The 16,046-nt window shown below is 37.4% G+C and overlaps 1 protein-coding gene across 1 annotated transcript in view; it reads right to left on the bottom strand.

The window, feature by feature from the left end:
- The window catches only part of LOC106875720 (rho guanine nucleotide exchange factor 12), a 365,906-nt gene that overhangs the window by 204,649 nt on the left and 145,211 nt on the right, over nt 1–16,046 (bottom strand). Inside the window, exon 5 of the mRNA XM_052968059.1 lies at nt 9,366–9,415. Coding sequence (XP_052824019.1) covers nt 9,366–9,415 — 50 coding nt within the window. The remainder of the gene's footprint in view (nt 1–9,365; nt 9,416–16,046) is intronic.

Here is a 16,046-nt window from a genome sequence, read left to right on the forward strand (position 1 = left end):
TAATATATAATATATATATATATATATAATATATAATATATATATATATATATCATCTTTGAAGAATGGCTTCTGATTTAGGCACAAGGCCAGCAAATTTGAAGGGGGGGAATTAGCTGATATCATCAAGCCTAGTACTTGACTGGGGAGAAAGTAAGTGAATTATATTGACTCCAGTATTCAGCTGGTACTTGTTTTATCAAGAAAGAAAGGCAAAGTCAACATCAGCAGAATTTGAACTCAGAACATGAAGACAGACAAAATACCACTAAGCATTTTGCCTGGCATGCTAATGGTTCTGTCAGTTCACTGCCTTAAATTGTGTATATACAATATGTGATATAATGTGTGCATGTGTGCACAAATATGTGTATGTGTGTGCACATACGTGTGCCAAAATTTGAAATCATTATATATATATATATACATACATACATACATATATATATATATATATATATATACGATGCCCCACTTTCAGCTTCTGTGTACCAAGTTTGCTCGCAAGACTTTGGTTGGCCTGCAGTTACAGTAGAAGTATATAAGGTGCTACACAGTGAGACTGAACCCCAAATCACATAGATGGGAAGTGAACTTCTTAACCATACATCCAATCATACTTGCACCCACATACATATGGACAGATACACACATATACATACAAACACATGAACATGCATACATAAGTGTGTATGTATGTCTTCTATGCTGGACATCACATACTGACTGTTAACAAACACCACTGTCGTAACAAATAGTGCTATTCATTTGCAATCTTTCATAAAAATCTATCTAGCCATTCTCTGGTCCATGCTTGAAGGACAAGGAAATATTTCTTTACTTGGAAGCAGGTGGTGACTGGCAAGAAGGGCGTCCAGTGATAGAAAATCAGCTTTAATGAATCTTGTCCAACCCATGCATGCAAAACAACAGCAAAAATAATAACGATGTCTACATGTGTGTGGATGTGTCTGTAAACCAATTTTTATATAAATAAATATATATATATTATAGAGGTATGTATGTATGTGTGTACATGTGTATGCATATGTGTGTGCATGTATGCATGTGTGTGTGGCTATCTCTCTATCTAGACTCACACACACGCATGAAAATTATAGTAATTACTAGTCAACAAACACAGTTGATTTCAAAGAAATTATAGATTTTTCTTCACCATTGTTGGAACAATTAAATTATCTAAATTCATAAATGGGTTTAATGTAAAGTTAATGATGTTATGAGGTATCTGATGGGACATAAACTTCAACATATGAAAAAATGATAAACCTAGTTTGACAAATACAGCATACCAGACTTTATTGCAATTAGACAATATCAAATTACATACACAATCAAATCAGAGCAAAAAGTCTGAGTGCAAAGCAATTTTGATTTTAATTCACAGCTATATTGTATGTATATGAGAATAAATAATGTATGACAAAGCAAGTGTGACTAGATCTCTCTAAAAGTAGTCGTAGACATATGTCTAACAGTGAAGTTTAATGCTAACTATATTAAAATTACTTGATCCATAGTCGGTTCATGTTTGTCCAAACCTTGGTGTTATTATGGACAATCGTGGGTCTTTCAATCAACATATCAATTAAATAGGCAGCCACTCCATTTTTGTTTTAAATAATATGAAAAACTTCAGGAAATTTCAAACTTTTTACCAGAGCAAATTTCTTGACAATTTTATTATGGTTTCCAAAATTAACTATTCTAATTCTTCCTTTTCTCTAGATTCTCCAAACAACATGGAATATGTAAAATCTTCAAAACAATTTAACTCAAGCCACTGCTATGACAACCTTTAACCCGTTAGTGTTTAAACTCAGCCATTTCAGGCCCAAATACTTTACATTTTATGACCAGATCTGATCCCTGTTATCTATCCTACAATATCATTTTAAAAATAAACAATCACATCATCAAAATTTTGAAGCTATGAGATAATGTATGATTAATTCAAAACAATATGAATAAATAAGCATTACATTTCAGAGAGTATTCTGAATGCTGAAGGGTTACAAAAGAGCACATCTTACACATTGGCAAGCATACATTAGTAACTAATAATAGTTTCAAATTTTGGCACAAGGCCAGCAAGTTCAGGGGAGGGATTAAGTTGATTACATCAACCCCCCCGTGTTCAACTGGTACTTATTTTATCAAACTCAAAAGAATGAAAGGCAAAGTTGCCTACATTGGCATTTGAACTCTGAACGTAGACAGCTGAAATGCTGCTAGGTATTTCTCCCAATGTGCTAACAATTCTGCTAGCTTGACACCTTAAAATATTGGTTTCAAATTTTGGCACAAATTTGAACTTAGAATGTAGAGACAAAACTCAGCAGAATTTGAACTCAGAATGTAGAAACAAAAGAAATGCTGCTAAGCATTTTGTCCAGCATGCTAATGATTCTGCTAGCTCACTGCCTTACATTGGTTACTAATAATGTAAGAGCACAGGCATAGATGTGTAGTTAGGAAGTTTGCTTCCAGCCCAAAAGGTTTGGGTCCAGTCCCACTACATAGCACCTTGAGCAAGTATCTTCTACTATTGCCTTGCAATGAGCAAAGCCTCATGAGTGGATTTGGTAGGCAGAAAATGAAAGCCCATCATGTGTGTGTCTCCCTCTCTCCTAGTCTTGATATCGTGTGATTGTTGTAAATGGATGTCATTCATTTCCAATATACAGTGGAAATATGTTTGGCCATGGAGGAAATATTACCATGCTTGGACAGAGGTGTAGGTTGGCAACAGGAAGGACATCCAGCCATAAACTCCATGCAAGCATGGAAAAATGGACATTGAAACAATGATAACAATGTTGTTGGTGATGTTGATTATGATGACACGTATATATACATTGCTTCTTTATCAACCGTATCATATAGCCTATGATAAACAAGGAAGTGGTACTTGCCGCTATTTCAAATGTTACCACAAACATATTTCTCAGTAAAAGTCTACAACACCGAAAGGTACCCACAAAACTGATTAACATGAAACTCCAGAGAATCAGAGATAAAATCTAGAGATAAAAATAATTACTTAATGCAACACTGATAACACGATTCATCTTTAAGTGCTGATAAATAGATAAATATACAAATACAAAAAAAAATACTTAATTAGAAATCTTATAAAGATTCAAAAAAGGAAACAAGTGAAATTAGCTCTTTTTATTCTATGTTGCATAAATTTCTTCAATTAAAGATTACACAAATATGAAAATTCAGAACAAAATTCTGACAACAGATGTTTTACGTGGAACTGGTTATCGTTGCCTCCTCACATGAATCAGTCAGCTTGTTAATTATTTGCAGCTAAATTAACTAAAATATTGTGTCTTGCCTTAGGTGACAATATGAATTTGCATGTTGCTCAATTCAAAAGTACATCACCTCAAAAATCTCAGCTGCTACATTCACATCGGTTTGTTAAAAGGTGGCTCTGTGGTTAAGAAATTCACTTTACAACCAAGTGGTGTCAGGTTCAATCTCACTGCTACTGCACACCACCTTGGGCAACTGTCTTCTATTATAGTCATGGGTTGATCAATGCCTTGTGAGTGAATCTGGTTGATGGAAACTATGTGGAAGCATGTTGTGCGAGTGTGTCTTTGTGTTTGTGCACCCTCTCTTCTGTCACCATTTGACAGTTATTGTTGGTTTGTTTATGTCCTTGTAATGTAAAGTAGTGCTGCAAAAGAGATTAATCAAATAGATAAGATACCAGACTTGAAAATAAGTATTGGGGTTGATTCTTTCAACTACACCCTTCTTATATTTATCTAGGCTGTTTAACCAGTGATTCCAGTAAGCTAAAATAGCAATCATTGTTTATGGTGCTCTTTTTGAATTTATGGTGCTCTTTTTGAATTTATGCCTCCACACCTACAATCATTTATGTTATTTAGGCAATGAAGACATTTCCACAAAACTGAAACAATGGAATAAAACTGGTTTTATACTGAGGTCAAGGTTAGAGCCAGGGGTTAAGAAATGCCCACAGGACTAACAAAAGCATTTTAATAAATAACAGTACAAAAACAAAAACAACAAAAAAAAACAAACATAAGTTTTAAGTTGTGGTAAACACGAATATATATAATCAAGTAAACTGGGATGGAGACTGCTTAACCAAATTACTGTATTTGAGTGCATAAAAAGATGTGTGGATATATGAGATGTTCCTTCGATTTCAGCAGTACATACTCTCTTTACTCTTTTACTTGTTTCAGTTATTTGACTGCGGCCATGCTGGAGCACAGCCTTTGGTCGAGCAAATCGACCCCAGGACTTATTCTTTGGAAGCCTAGTACTTATTCTATCGGTCTCTTTTGCCGAACCGCTAAGTTACGGGGACGTAAACACACCAGCATCGGTTGTCAAGCGATGTTGGGGGGACAAACACAGACACACAAACACACACATATATATATATATTTATATATATATATATACATATACATATATACGATGGGCTTTTTTCAGTTTCTGTCTACCAAATCCACTCACAAGGCTTTGGTCAGCTCGAGGCTATAGTAGAAGACACTTGCCCAAGGTGCCACACAGTGGGACTGAACCCGGAACCATGTGGTTGGTAGGCAAGCTACTTACCACACAACCACTCCTGCACCTATAGAAAAAAAAAAACCTTTTTGGTGTATTAAAGCTTGTGGGAAGTCCAACTTTGCATATAGGACCCAGGATAATATTTTTGACACATTTTTGGGTGAAAAAAGTTTTTTATGACATCATATAGGGTATGTACAATGAAACAGAAGAAGACAAATTCACCAGAAGATTTCTCAATTACAAAAAACAAGATTTTGTCGACAACACAGGGCAACATGACAATTTCTCATCATTCACTCATTCATTCATTCAACATCTGTATTTTTTTTTCATACTAGGAAGGGTTTGGATGGGGAGTTACTTGAAGCAGAACTTTATGGCTTGATGCTCTTCCTGTCAGTAACCCTTATCTGTTTTTGAAGTAATTTTATTATTCCACAAATTTATAAATAGCACAAACCAGCAGGTCATAATGTCAACAAGGAACACCAACATCAGCACTGCTCCAATCAAGCAGTGACAGTGTAGAACATAAATATACACATACAATCACTCACATGAGTGCATTTATATGTAAATATATATATATATCATCATCATCATCGTTTAACGTCCGCTTTCCATGCTAGCATGGGTTCGACGATTTGACTGAGGACTGTTGAACCGGATGGCTGCACCAGGCTCCAATCTGATCTGGCAGAGTTTCTACAGCTGGATGCCCTTCCTAACACTAACCACTCTGAGAGTGTAGTGGGTGCTTTTATGTGCCACCGGCACGAAGGCCAGTCAGGAGGTACTGGCAACGGCCCACACATGCATACATATACATACAACCATTTTTAGCACTGGTGGCATGAAATAAGTACCCAGTACATGCTACAAGTGGTTGTTGTCAAGAAGGGCATCATCAAGTCATAAAAACCATGCTAAAGCAGACACTGGAGTACATTGCAGTCATTGGGACCATCAAATCCTGTCAAACCATCCAACATATGTCAGCATGATGATGATAATGATGACATACATGCACATGTCAAAGATCAAAGTTTTAGTAAGTAGGAAAATAGATAGCACTTTGTTTCCATCAGGGAAATGGCCTTACTTGATATGTAGGAAAAGTATAGGTAGAAATTCTACAAGGCATGTCTAAAGCAGCTGTGGACATACAAGAAATCCAGTGGTGTAGCTTTATTCAACCCCACCACCATACTTATTATTCAACTCCGCTCTCTAACCCTAATCCTCACAATACCTTATGAAATGAGGGATTAGTATCCCCATCATTACACTTAGCCACTCCCTCTCCTCTAAGATACTTATGATTGGCATACACCACACTTCGATTATCATTACCCACCTCTACAACTGTCCATCAATCACTCACCCTTTTACCATTAAACAAGTAGTTGCCATCACTGCCTCTCTCCCATTAACTCCTGGTATTATTGTTTTTCTCTTCTATTACTTTTGCCTGGCATGCTCACAATTCTGCCAGCTCACCACCTTACAAAGCATATATAATGCAAGGTAGCAATGCAACTCCTGTACAGCAAGATACTTGTTTCTGTCCTTTCTTTCATATTTTACCTTCTCAACACTTAGCGAAGGGTGCTTTTTAAGTGTTGCAATTTTCATGGTGACCTCACTGGTGCTGTCACCATGAAAAACAAAAAGCTACTGTTACACACTCCTCTATCATCAATCCCCTTTCACACTAATAAATATATTACTCCTATCATACTTTCCTTTATCTCACTAGCTTTAAAACTTCATCTTCTGTCATCCCACTCTCTTTTCATCTCCTTAGCAAAGTGGAAACTATTCAGTATTGTGATTTACATGACAACCTCACTGGTGCTGGTGCCATGATAACATGCACTGGTTCATGCAATGAAGTGGTTGGCAAATTCGGCAGAGATAATGTAGGGTTGAGAGGACCCTTTAGTCTTGTTGAAGACAAGACATTCTCTCTAGTGTTGGTGCCAAAGTAAAATATATCCAGTTCACTCTGTAAAGTGATTGGTGATAGGAGTGGCATCCAGTCATAGGAACCATGCTAAAATGGAGTTGTCTGAGCAAGATTTGGTGCTTTAAGCCATCTATGAACACAGTAATTCCAAATAAGAACAGCTCAAATTGTGACAGTCTGTCTAACCCATTGCTGTACAGGCAAACTGATTTAAAAATGAAGATGATAATTGAATAGTTCTGTGTATATGTATGTGTGAATGCACATATATGTGTATGCATATACATGTGTGTGTGTGTGTGTGTGTGTGTGTGTGTGGGTGGGTGTGGGTGTGCGTGCGTGCGTGCGCGCGCGCATGCAAACAGGTATACTTATATGTACATGTTACTATGTCTTAAAATCTGAAATGATTTAAGCCAAAGTTTAGCAATAATTAAACCCAAGTAATTTAGTTTATCATTCCACTATGATTTCACCTAACATCTGTTTTTTATGTTTACAAGATTTAAATAAAAGTATGAGATCATCAGTAAAGCCGTCAGTAGCCACAATATACAGTAAGAGCTAATTACATTGGGTGTACAAGAGCCGCAGAGAAAAAGAGATTGAACATTTTTTCAACAGTTGTAGTATTTAAGCACACAGGAGGGTGGAATTTAGAGAGTGTGAGAGAAAGAGAGAGGGTGAAAGATGGTAGGAGTGATGTGAGAAGGGAGTAAGAGAAGGTGAGTGAGAAGCAAATTAGAAAATGAAAAAGGAGGAAGAAAATGTGTCCATGTGAGAAGGAGAGAGAGAGAGAGAGAGAGAGAGAGAGAAAAAGAGAACAAACTAACAGGGAGGGAGAGAGCATGAATAAGGACTGTAAGAGAAAGGAGGAGGATCAGAATGAAAAATGAAACAAAAAATGAAAATAGGAAGCAGGGAAATACAGAGACAGGAGTAGTGTGTAAATAAGAGAGGTCTGCCTCGAAAGGGTCTGGTTGATCAAATCAACCCAGTACATATTTTAAGTCAGGTACTTACTTCCTTTATCAATCTCTTCTTGATGAAGCACTCAGTTAAAAGGACATAAACAAACCAAAATCGGTTGTCAAGCAATGAGAGATCAATGCAAACATACATGCATACACACATACACAACGCATATATAATCCTTTCTATTTATAGGCACAAGGCCTGAAATTTGGGATGAGGGGGCTAGTTGATTATATCAACCCCAGTGCTCAACTGGTACTTATTTTATTGACCCTGAAAGGATGAAAGGTAAAGTCGACTATGTCGGAATTTGAACTCAGAATGTAGAGACAAAGTACTGCTAAGCATTTTGCCTGGCATGCTCACAATTCTGCCAGCTCACCACCTTACAAAGCATATATAATGCAAGGTAGCAATGCAACTCCTGTACAGCAAGATACTTGTTTCTGTCCTTTCTTTCATATTTTACCTTCTCAACACTTAGCGAAGGGTGCTTTTTAAGTGTTGCAATTTTCATGGTGACCTCACTGGTGCTGTCACCATGAAAAACAAAAAGAAGCACCCAGCACAATCTGTGAAGCGATAGATGTTAAGAAGGGCATCAAACCAAGAAGATTCTGGAGTGAAATGTTGTCCTCCAGCTTGCTGGATCTTGTCAAACCATCCAAACCATGGCAGCATGTATGTTCAATTATGATCAACCTCCATACAGTTTCTTTCGACCAAATTCACTCACAAAGCATTGCTTAGCCCTGGGCAATAGTTGAAGGCTACATAGTCAGAATGAACCTGAAATCACTTGGTTGTGAAACAGACCATATAGGCCATGTCTGCCTGCAAACACTAACACACACACACTCTCTCTCTCTCTCTAGGCATGGGTGTGTGGTTGAGAAGTTTACTCCCCAACCATGTAGTCTTGGGTTGATTTCCACTGTGGCACTTTGGGTGAATGTCTTCTCCTATAGCTTCAAGCCAATCTAAGCTTTGTGAGTGGATCTCGTAGATGGAAATGGAAAGATGCTTACTGTGGGTATGTGTGTATATATCACCATCATTTAATGTCCATTTTCCATGTTTGTATGGGTTGGGTTGTTTGAGAGAAGCTGACCTGCTCAAGAGCTACCCAGGCTCCAATTATCGGTTTTGGCATGGTTTCTAGGGCTGGATGCCCTTCCTAATGACCAACCAACCAACCAACCACTTTACAGAATGCACTGGGTGCTTTTACATGGCAACCAGCATGGATGTTTTTTATGTGGCACCAGCACAGGTGCTTTTTATATGGCATACTTGTATTTGTCCCCAACCTTTGCATGACAACCAGCATAGGTAGTTCAGCAAAAGAAACCAATAGGATAAGTACCAGTCTTTAAAAAATAAGTACTGAAATCGAGTTGTTTGACTAAACTCCTCAAGGCAGTGCCCCAGCATAGCTGCAGTCCAAAGGACTGAAATGAATAACAGATGCATGAGATGTATATGTATATAAATATGCAGAAGGAGTAATATATTTAACTCATAGATAAAAGTATCAAAGGTTACTGTTAGCAAAATTACTGGGTCCTAAACTTCTCCTTTAATTAAACATTAGCTGTTTGTAAAAATCAAAAGCCCATGTATTGTTATATCCTTTACTTAATGCTATCAGCTAGCTGTTGTTATCAAAAAGGCTTCATTCTATAGTTATTACAATAAGCAGTTTCCACTAGGTGTACTAATAAATAAAATCAAGAACTCATAAGGTCTATTCCTAAAAAAAAATGTAACACAAGCTTCATTTGTCTTAATACAGTAAATGTGTTTTGAGTCTGTGGAAATAACTCACCTTGATAATTTTATCCCCTTGTTGCACCCCAGCTTTTGAGGCTGCTCCATCTGAAAATACACAAAAAAAACGGATTCCATTTCAGATAAATGATAACGGATGACAAATAGGAAGTAGAAGAATATTACCAAAATAATAAAACAAACGCATACTTATAACATGAGCAACTAATATTTAAATTGAATATTGGCATCTCAAGGCAAGGTATAATTCAAAACCTTTTCTGTTATAGGCATAAGGTCTGAAATTTTGAGGGAAGGGTGTAGTCAATTTCATCAACCCCAGTACTTGACTAGTACTTGTATAAAATTGATGATTTAGCTCCACCAGCTAAACCATTTTTGATTGCACATCTAGATCAAAACTCTACACATATTACACACACATACTCACATCTGGTACACTACTCATACTATTATATACAAACAATTGGCACAATACTCTGACTATTTCACACATAAAGGTTTCATATATCACAGGCACACATCTACATTCACCCTATTACATACATTCCACACTATTATACAAGCACACACACTAGGATCAATACGCACAATTACACACATACATTTTGGCTAACATCCAAATAAACACATTCAATACATTATGTTAGTCTCTCTTAATACTCCTCTCTACAACCATTGGCTCAGTCCCACCGCTACTACACACACTACACTTCTGACCCTCAAAACTCACCATTTTTATGCTACCCACTCACAACTTCAACTACTTGATACTCACACCATTCATCTTCCCAGAGAAATGTGGCTACACACTGACCACAACTCTAACCCTAACCCTAACCCATACCCATAAGAACAACACAAATGCCACTATGTTGATTATCAATCAGGAACAGCTTAAAATATATATAGGTAAAGCAGGGGAAGGAACTGCTACAAAAACACCCTAAAACAACATCTGTTTCATAGAAAGACTTATTGTCTCGGTCTATTTGAAATGAAACTAAACTTGCTATTGTAGAAGAACCTAAAAGGGATATCTTCAAAGATCCTAGGTTGCTTGTGCATTTTCTATCATCATCACCACTTTAGCATTCACTTTACCATGTTTACATTGGTTAGACGGAATTTGTTGAGGCAGATTTCCTACAGCTGGATGCCCTTCTTGTTGCCAACCCTCATCTTGTTTCCAAGCAAGGTAATATTTTCCCCATGGCCAGAGATGTTTTTCACAGAACACAGGAAATGAACAACACTGATTGTATAAAACTGATGCTCATTTACAACCATTACATGATGTCAAGGCAAGGGCACACACACACACACACACACAATGTGGAGGGACAGAGACAGACAGATAAATATACAATAGGTTTCTTCCAGTTTCTTTCTACTAAACCCACTCAGAAGACTTTGGTTAGTCTGGGATGAAAGGAGAAGACACTTGCCCAAGGTGCTGTGCAGTGGGACTGAACCTGAGACCACATGGTTGGGAAGCAAGCTTCTCAGTTACAAAGCCACTGTTGCACCAATATATGTAGCCATACCTGTGCCTATATATTTATATATATATATTTTATGGGTGCTATAAACAGACATAACTTCCTGTTTATCAAAGCAAGAAACTTAAAAAGCTTATAAAACTTTCATTACTTGAATTATTCTATTATTTCTTTGCTTAAGGAATCTAAATATTACATTTCTGTTACAGCAATCATCTCAAAACTGGATAAAAAATATATTTCTATTTTGAATGAATTAAATTCCATAAAACAAATAATATTTTTATATCACCCACATTACATTAGTGCTTCATTTTAGTACTGATTTACACGCACATTGACTCAATGCTAGCATGAGAGAAAGAGCTCTATCAAATTTGGAGATTTGGTTAAGCTGGGGAAAATAATTTAACAGCTTAGACGTTCTGCCTATAATTATTCAACCATGATACTTAATGGATTTATGGGTGCTTTTCCTGGAGGCAATACAGTCAAAAGTAGTACAGCCTGAAGTCTTAACCAAGAGCTACATGCATGCACACATGCATATATCCAACAGCAAAAATTGCACTTTATTAAGTTTCAAACAAAAATAGTTACAAACAACAAAGCACAAACATAATCATGTCATTCTGAGACCTTCCCCACTGTATGGCTTCTTGGATAGGTGTCTGATAATGTACCTAAGTTGATCAATGCCTTGCAAATGGAATTTAATGGGGGGGGGGGAACTTTTCAGAAGTCCAGTGCACATATTTACATATAATCATCTCATTTACAATCCTTTTTTCCATGCTGGCATGAGTTGGATGGTTTGACAAGATCCAATAATCCAGAGGACTATGTTGAGCTCCAACATCTGCTTGACATGGTTTTTACAGCTGGATGTTCTCTCTGATAGCAACCACTAAACAGTGTGTACTGGGTGCTTATCTATGGCACCAGCACTTGTGAGGTCACTGAATAACTTGCAAGACAAGACCCCCTCATAGGTGGGAGGTTGCACTGAGTGAGGTAGTTTTGTGTCAGCTGATGAAGGGCTAAAGTATGCATGCGCATACACACACACACACACACACACACACACACACACATTATGCATATATGTTAATATCCTCCAATCCTTCACGCTCCCTCACATTACTTCTTCCAATCACCACTGTCATACATCATGCCCCTTCCCTCACTCTTCTTTCATTACTCACTGCCCTACCAATCTGTTTCTCCCATCATACTTATACTCTCTCTTCTTTCACTCTCTCCTCCAGATTATTTCTCTTTGGCATCTCTGTCTTTTACCCACCTTTTCAGTCATGTCTGCTTTGAACACACAAAGACAACTTTTTAGTCTTGCAGGGAACAAGACAACCATACTAATATGCTGGTGCCATACTAAAGTGACTGGTAAACAGAGTCAATATAGATAGGATCCTTTAACTTTACTCCTCTAGTGATGGTACTACAACAAAATGCATTAAATAGGCTCTGTCATAGTGGGTGGCATTAATAAGGGTATCTAGCTGTAGAAACCTCATCAAAAATAGAACATACAAGCAAAACATGGTTCTCTGAAAGTGTCTAAGAGGATAGTAATGCCAAATAAGAACTGATACATTATCAATCCAGCTGAAACCAGCTCTGGCTCTGTTAGTACAAATGTCTTGTTTTCATAAATTTTGAATTAAAATTTTCCACCAAACCTTAGTCACAATTAATGTTCCTAACACTAGCTTAATGATAACTAAGTTATTTGACTAAATTCTTTGTTATAGCTAAAATAATTGAGAGAAACACAGAGCATTTCAAAATAAATACATAATGAAAGGGTTAATAGCTACACTGGCATAGTCATATACTGTATATGGATGATGAGAGATAGTTGAAGAAGTGCCAGGAGATTGTCTGGAGGAAGGAAGGCCAATGAAAATATGTGCAGAAGTGGTGAAGGCCGATCTCAGGAAGCTGAACCTCACAAAGGAACACAACAAGTGGTGGGGTATCATGTTGGAGGGGATTTGTGCAATGCATGCAAGCATGGGAAAACAGGCATAGAAATGGGAGCAGCAGTGGTGGTGGTAATTGTGACAGGTAGTTGCAGCAGCTGTGATGGCAGTGGTGGTAGGTACTGAATAGTCAATCTAACTCCCTTATAAAAAAATATGTTTTCTAAGCTAAAATATAACGGTGACTACAATTCAAACTGTCAAGCTGATCACTTCACCAGAATACAATACGCATGCAAATAACATAACAACAGCAAACCAACAAAGGAGCCTTTATGTGGTCACCTAACTTGCATGAAACAGCAGTCACATTCCCCTCAAATCACATCCTGCCATCTTAGAAAAGGGAACAATACATCAGGTAATATAGTCCAAGATACACCTAAGCAGATGAGATGTTGTTGATACTTTGATCACAGACAAAAACAACAACACAGCCAATAACACATCATCAAACCAGAAACCACGACAGGCACTGGTAGGGTTGTGTGGTAAAGAAGTCTGCTTCCCAAATATGTGGTCTTGGGCTTAGTTTCATTGTGTAACACTTTGGGCAAGTGAATCCTACTATAGCCCCAGATCAACCAAAGCCTTATGAGTGAATTCAGTAGACAGAAACTGAAGAAGGCTGTCTTGCGTCTGCGTGTGTGTGTGTGTGCGCGCGTGCGCGTGTGTAGTGGCATTTTGTTAATGTAACATTGATCAAAAGATGGAATGTAGTGAGACATGATGAATATAAGGTAGGGGCAAAAACGAGAGACAAGTGTTTTGCGGGGTTTTTTTTCTTTTAGGAATAAGGGAGATAACTCCTTAATACTTAGTAATTAATGTAAATTATCTAGCTGTGCTGGACAAAATTCAGTTAAATTAAAAATTTGGAATATATCTCATCTTTTATCTTTTACCTTGTTTTAGTCATTAGACTGCGGCCATGTTTGGGCACCGCCTTGGAGAATTTTAGTTGAACTAATCGACTCCACTAATTTTTTCCCGCAAAGTTACGGGAACACAAACACACCAACACTGGTTGTCAAGCGTTGGTGGGGAACAAACACATACACACACAGGCAAACTTCTTCCAGTTTCCATCTTCACTCACAAAATTTGGTCAGCCCAAAGTTTTAACAGAAAAAACTTGCCCAAGGTGCCACACAGTGGGAGTGAACCTGGAACCATGTGATTGAAAAGCAAACTTCTTACCACACAGCCAAGCCTGCACCTGGAAATTGTGAAGGATACATGATAATTCTTCACTATTTGTTATTCATTTCTGGAGTAAAAGTAATTATCTGGTTTGCGTTTTAATAAATAAATAAAAATGTTTATACATCCCTGAAAACTTTGCTTTTAAAATTTACCAATGATCATTACATCACCACTGACAACCTGGAGCTGCAAACATACCTCAAAAAATAATTTCTATTAATGTATCGATGGATACCAACAGCTCCATAAAGAAGTGTTGATTTCTCAAAGTGGATGGAACTCATGGAAGAGGGAGACCCAAGAAGACATAGGACAAGGTACCAAAGGATAACCTCAGGATACTGAACCTTTCAGACTAGATGACAAAGGACCGAGATACCTGGTGCCTTGCTGTACCCAAGAAGACACGTCCTCCACATCAGAAGTGTTAAAGCCAAACACCCTAGGAAAGACAATTGACCTGCAAGTGTCTTGTGCAGTTACCACATAAGAAGCAGTAGTGTTGGTGCCACATAAAAATACTAATGCCGGTACCACATTAAAAGCACCCAACACACACTGTAAAGTGGTAGGCTTTAGTACGGGCATCCAGCTGTAGAAACCATGCCACAACAGACTGAAACCTGGTGCAGTTCTCCAGCTTTGCCATCGCTGCCAGCATGGAAAACAATCATTAAAAGATGATAAGTATCATTGATTGCAATGTGATTTGAATGCAGAATCACAGCTCCAAATAAAAAAAGCAGACACCCTTAACTATGTGCCAACCTAGACTTTCCAGCTGTGACCATTCCACCTCATTTTATTGGATGCACTATATCTGAGACTACATTATATCTCTCTCTCTCTCATTAAAATATAAGGATGTGATATGAGGAAAATTCGGCTGCTATTTCTAACAGGATAAGCAACCACGAAGAGGCTTCCTCGAAAGTTGTTGACCATAACAAGAAAATCCCTGAAACCAATTTCCCATTCTTGAGCCAATTACAGAGCCTCAACATGGCTGCTAGAAATAGCAGCTAAATCTCCATGAGAATACATCCTATACTCTTAAAAAAAGAATACTTAACATAGTCATAGATGTACTCTAAAAAAAAATGGGGTGTAAAAGCTAGAGCATTTTTGATTAAAAAGGAGCTGGATTGAAGATGACCTGGGGGTACTAAACAGCAACACAACTATTTAATCTTGGGCTGAATAACAACATACAATAAAACAAAGTATGTGAAAAAAATTATTATTATTTTTATTATTATTATTATCATTACCTACAAAGTCCTCAGCGATTTAAAGAATTTTACATGTAGATTAAATCTGCGTGCTTTTCAAGCCTATTTTATGTTATTAGATTTTTAAAAGGTCCAAGGAGCAGTTTGAACTGAGAATCTAAGATGGAACTCAAAACCAATTATTCCATTAGTAACTGCCTGACAGTTTAGCATTCAACAAACAGTTTTGATAAGAGTGAAACAGTTTAATGACAATATTTGAAGTTATCCAAGGGAAATAACTCTTGGAATTTTTTTTCTTTGATTTCACGGTCAACATTATTTGTTTTATTGTATGTATATGGGCGAGCGGAGGTGATTGAATCACGGGGTTATTTCAGCAATTTAGAGCAGTAGGTCCACGACCGTTTTTTGTTTTAATCTTTCATTTCTTATTTTTAAAACAGCTGATTATTCAAATAAATAAAAAGCAAATTTTGTGCAGTGGTTTATCTTTTCCAGCAAGTGTCACTATTTTAGATATTTACATGCATTTTATTATTATCAATAATACGCTTTTTTGTTTTTGTACGTACCTGTTGTGCGCGTCACACTTCAAAGAAGTGACAACGCGAGAGACGGGAGGACAGAGAGGAAATACGAGGGGAGAGAGAGAGAGAGAGACAGTGAATGGTGACGGCATTCGTTTTGTGCTTTTAAATGTTACAGAGAGGACGTAAGAGAGAAAAAAGAGAATCAGAGAGTGGGAGAGAAAGAGAGAGGGAGAGAGAGGGGG

The sequence above is a fragment of the Octopus bimaculoides genome, chromosome 5 (assembly GCF_001194135.2).
Source record: "Octopus bimaculoides isolate UCB-OBI-ISO-001 chromosome 5, ASM119413v2, whole genome shotgun sequence".
NCBI classification, from domain to species: domain Eukaryota; kingdom Metazoa; phylum Mollusca; class Cephalopoda; order Octopoda; family Octopodidae; genus Octopus; species Octopus bimaculoides.